The sequence below is a fragment of the Fukomys damarensis genome, unplaced genomic scaffold (genome assembly GCF_012274545.1).
Source record: "Fukomys damarensis isolate Sample0158 unplaced genomic scaffold, DMR_v1.0_HiC HiC_scaffold_5, whole genome shotgun sequence".
NCBI lineage: Eukaryota > Metazoa > Chordata > Mammalia > Rodentia > Bathyergidae > Fukomys > Fukomys damarensis.
Genome location: NW_022900917.1, coordinates 56,484,978 through 56,488,547, shown reverse-complemented (window position 1 = coordinate 56,488,547; position 3,570 = coordinate 56,484,978). Strand labels below are relative to the sequence as shown.

Genomic DNA, 3,570 nt, shown 5'->3' with positions numbered 1-3,570 from the left:
TTGGCTCCTTTGGTAGCTATGTCAGGAGTTGTTTCTGCAACTTCTACTGTTCCACTGATCCTTAGGTCTGTTTCTTTGTCAGTAACATACTGTTTTTATCACAGTGGATTTGTAGTATAGTTTCAAATTGGGGATTGTTACAGCTCTTACCATGTCTTTGTTGCCTGGAATTGGTTTTGCTCTTCTAGGTCTCTTCTGATTCCAAATGAATTTTTGCATTGTTGTTTTTTTAGTTCTATGAAATATACTGTTGGGATTTCAATAGTGATCACGTTGAATCTGTATAGCAGTTTTGGAAGTAAGGCAATTTTCACTATATTGATTCTTTCTCACCCAGAAACAAGTGATGTCTTCCCATTTTCTTAAATCTTCATTCTCTTTTTTCAGACTGTTGTAGTTCTCAATGTAGAGCTTTGGTTTCTTTTGTTAGGTTGATTCCTAGATATTTCTTATTTTTTTGGATGCAGAAATTGTTTCCCTAGTTTCACTCTCAGTGAGTCTGTTATTTGTGTACAAGAAGGCTATTTGTTTTTGAGCATTTACCCTGTATCTAGCTACTCTACTATATCTGTCAATCATGTCTACAAGTCTTTTGGCAGAGTTCTTTGGGTCTTCTTTGTACAGTATTATCATCAGCAAATAATGACAGTTTCCCTTATTCCTTTCCTATTTTTATTGCTTTTGTCTGTTTGACTTGTCTAATTGCTGTGGCTAATGTGGAGAATTAGAGCAGGTGTCATAAATATAAAGGCCTCCAGGCATCAGACAGAAATAAAAATAACAGTGCTGGAAGACAAGGAGTGCAGCACTAGAGTGTGTGCTTTCATCTCCAAGGGCCCTTCCCTTGAAACCCCATCTTTACAAGTCTTTCCAGAGGTGCTCCAAACATAGGATTTTATTTTTTTATTTTAAAGCTTCCCATTTGTGCATATTACCTCAAATATCAGACAAAGAAAATACTGCAGTGTGAACACAATATCATTTTAGACAAAATCATGTTACCTCACTTGGCAAATTCAGAATAAAGTGTGCAGTTGACTTCCTTACCTACAGACCCTCCTTCTGAGGACCTACTCATTTCCTAGAACTCTGCAGGGCAGTGACAAAACTGAGACCTTTGAAAACAAGCACCTTTCCCTCCTAGACCACACTATGGTAAAAGCAGCTGAGTTATGACAGGCTTTACTCAAATTGAAACTAAAATGAACACCCAGCCTTGTTAACTGTGCCTGTAGAAATGCTTCACTTCTGACAATGCTAGCTGTTGTAAATCAGTACTTTAAGGAATCATAGCTGTGACTGAAGCTATCTTTACAACAGTCTTTGTTTAACTTTCTTGACAAAACCAAAAATTTAATTACATAGCAAAAAAATAGTATTGGTATTAATTAGATATGAAAAAGATCCTTCAGAAATAATTTTAAATTGAAAAGTGTCCAGGAAAAATATGGAAATTTTGAATTTTGGTTGAAAGTGGTGGTGACAATTTTAAATACTAGTATCCATGCAGTAGGACTTTTGTAAGGCAGGAAACCTTTTTACCAATTCTTTCTTTCCTCATTCATTGCTGCCCTGCCCCATCCTGAAACTTACTTCAGAAAGGCTGGCAGTTGTTCACAGACATAGCACCACACACAAGGAGAGTACTGCACAGCTGATTGTGATGGGCCATGGGGAAAGTGACTGTCTTCCCTGGTGCCTACTTGGTTCCTTCTCAGTGCTGCAACTTCACCTGAGAGCTAAGATAGCCCTCTGTGTCCTGAGACCATGCAGAGCTGTGAGAAAACATATTTACCTATAATGATGAAAGGGGACTGACTCACTTGTACTTCCTCATAAGGGAAGTAAAACCTGCTACTCACATGATTTCAACTTAGGGAACAAATAAAATGTATTTGGAGTTACAGTATAAAAGCAATGGGAAATCATGAAACCCTCCTTACTCTCCCACATGAAGCCTCAAACTGGATATTTGGATTTTCAAATCCCCTTCTTTTAGACAGTGGTGGGCTCATTTCCTGTGTTATCCCTGATTACTCTCTTTGATGGATAGAAGGTGGATGGAGACTAAAGACAAAATTCTGAGGTGTTCATGTTGAACAAGGAGCTCTGCAATGTCTGGAATGACTTAGCCAGTCTTGGCCTAAACATGAGGACTCTATTAACAGTGAATTTAGTAACATATGGCTTTGACCATGAGAGTTACTCTATCCAACAACACTGATGTGCTGGAGTGACACAAAAAAGTAATAGAGAAAAAAGGTCCTGGATTGAAAAGGCCTTTACATGATGATGCCTGGGCATTGTCTTCTGCGTCCTGGGAAGAGAGTATTTCTCTATCAATGGTTTTCCACGGACTCAATGGTTTTCCTTAATGATGTTGGCATTGTCTTCTGCTGGGGTTCACAGTTTCAAAGCTATAATTTGAGAACGAATCCACAAAACCTTGTTTAGTATCCATGTCTTCTTTTTGTGGGTGAAATATTTTTTGATAATGATGCTGATCAAAATAATGAGCAAAACCAAGCTACAAACAAGGATTCCAATACAGAGTCTGTCATTGTTCACCCAGGAGTTTTGTGCTTCAAATACAGTTTGATTGTTATTCCAATGGCCATTTGAGGACTGTGTTGCTGTGCCATTCCCATCTATTGGGCCAGAGTCTGGGGAGGAGGTGGTGGGCTGAGGTTGTGTTTTCTGCATTGTTGTAGGCTGGGTTTCTTCTGCTTCCATTGGAGCAGGTGGAATGATTTCTGTTTTGTGGCTCTTTATGTTCTGCTGTTGGAGGAGTTGTAGAGACACTGGGTGTTGTTGCAATTCTTGTGGTCTGCGCTAGAGCTGCGTTTTTGCTCTGTGTATGTGCTGTTGTTGGACACTACATGTTGTTGGAGCTCTTGTGGTCACAGCTGAAGCTGGCAAAATGCTGAGTGCAATGTTTTTTTTTTTAATATCATTGAACCATCCCAGAACTTCAATGTTGCAGCAGTACTGTCCATTGTCACCCACCGTTATGTTCTCAGGGGTTGAGAACATATCTCCCAGCTTAATCTGCCCATGTAGCCAATAACATCCATCTTTTCTAGAGGTGACCTGGTGTCCATCAGTCCAGATAAGTGTATTGAAGTACTGGTTCCTGGGACAGGGCCTTTGGCCCTAGCACATGGACGTGACAGACCCTCCAGACATTGAGTAGGTGCAGGGCAGCATGACCAACTGCCCCCCTCACTGTGCTCACTTGGGTGGAAAACAAAGCACCTGTCTGAAGTAGCAGGAGGTCTCAAGTGACTACCTGCAGGTGAAGGACCATGTTGACCTGATGGTGTCTGCTCAGGTCTCAGTGTGTAGCCTGCAGCTTCTCCTTCCTCCCTGACTGACAGTCATGGATGCCTGCTCAGTAAGGTGGGAGTTGGTTTCTAAGTTTCTCGATGGCAGCCTTTGCTTCTCCCAACCTGCTTATCTGTGTCTTGTTTTCATTTCTATTATTGTTGTTGGTATAGTCCTTGGTTTAATTCTTGGGTTGATACTTAAATATTACTTATTGTAAGTATCTTTGTTGCTAGCATTTAGAAA

At 40.3% G+C, this 3,570-nt stretch overlaps 1 protein-coding gene across 1 annotated transcript; it reads right to left on the bottom strand.

Annotated features, from left to right (window-relative positions):
- Positions 1-2,403: 2,403 nt before the first annotated feature.
- On the bottom strand, positions 2,404-3,033 carry LOC104872862 (hepatitis A virus cellular receptor 1 homolog). The gene is made up of 3 exons (XM_033759126.1): positions 2,880-3,033; positions 2,728-2,838; positions 2,404-2,663 (listed from the first exon to the last, which is right to left on the bottom strand). The coding sequence occupies exons 1-3, from the start codon at positions 3,031-3,033 to the stop codon at positions 2,404-2,406; spliced, it is 525 nt and encodes a 174-aa protein (XP_033615017.1).
- Between the last annotated feature and the right edge of the window lie 537 nt (positions 3,034-3,570).

Excerpts from the sequence above, each read along its gene's own strand:
- LOC104872862 (XM_033759126.1), bottom strand. The coding sequence starts at position 3,033 with ATGTTCTCAACCCCTGAGAACATAACGGTGGGTGACAATGGACAGTAC. Across the intron at positions 2,839-2,879 it reads CACAAGAGCTCCAACAACAT|CTCTAGCGCAGACCACAAGA; the intron begins GTAGTGTCCAAC and ends GCAAAAACGCAG. Across the intron at positions 2,664-2,727 it reads TTCCACCTGCTCCAATGGAA|ACTCTGGCCCAATAGATGGG; the intron begins GCAGAAGAAACC and ends CCTCCTCCCCAG.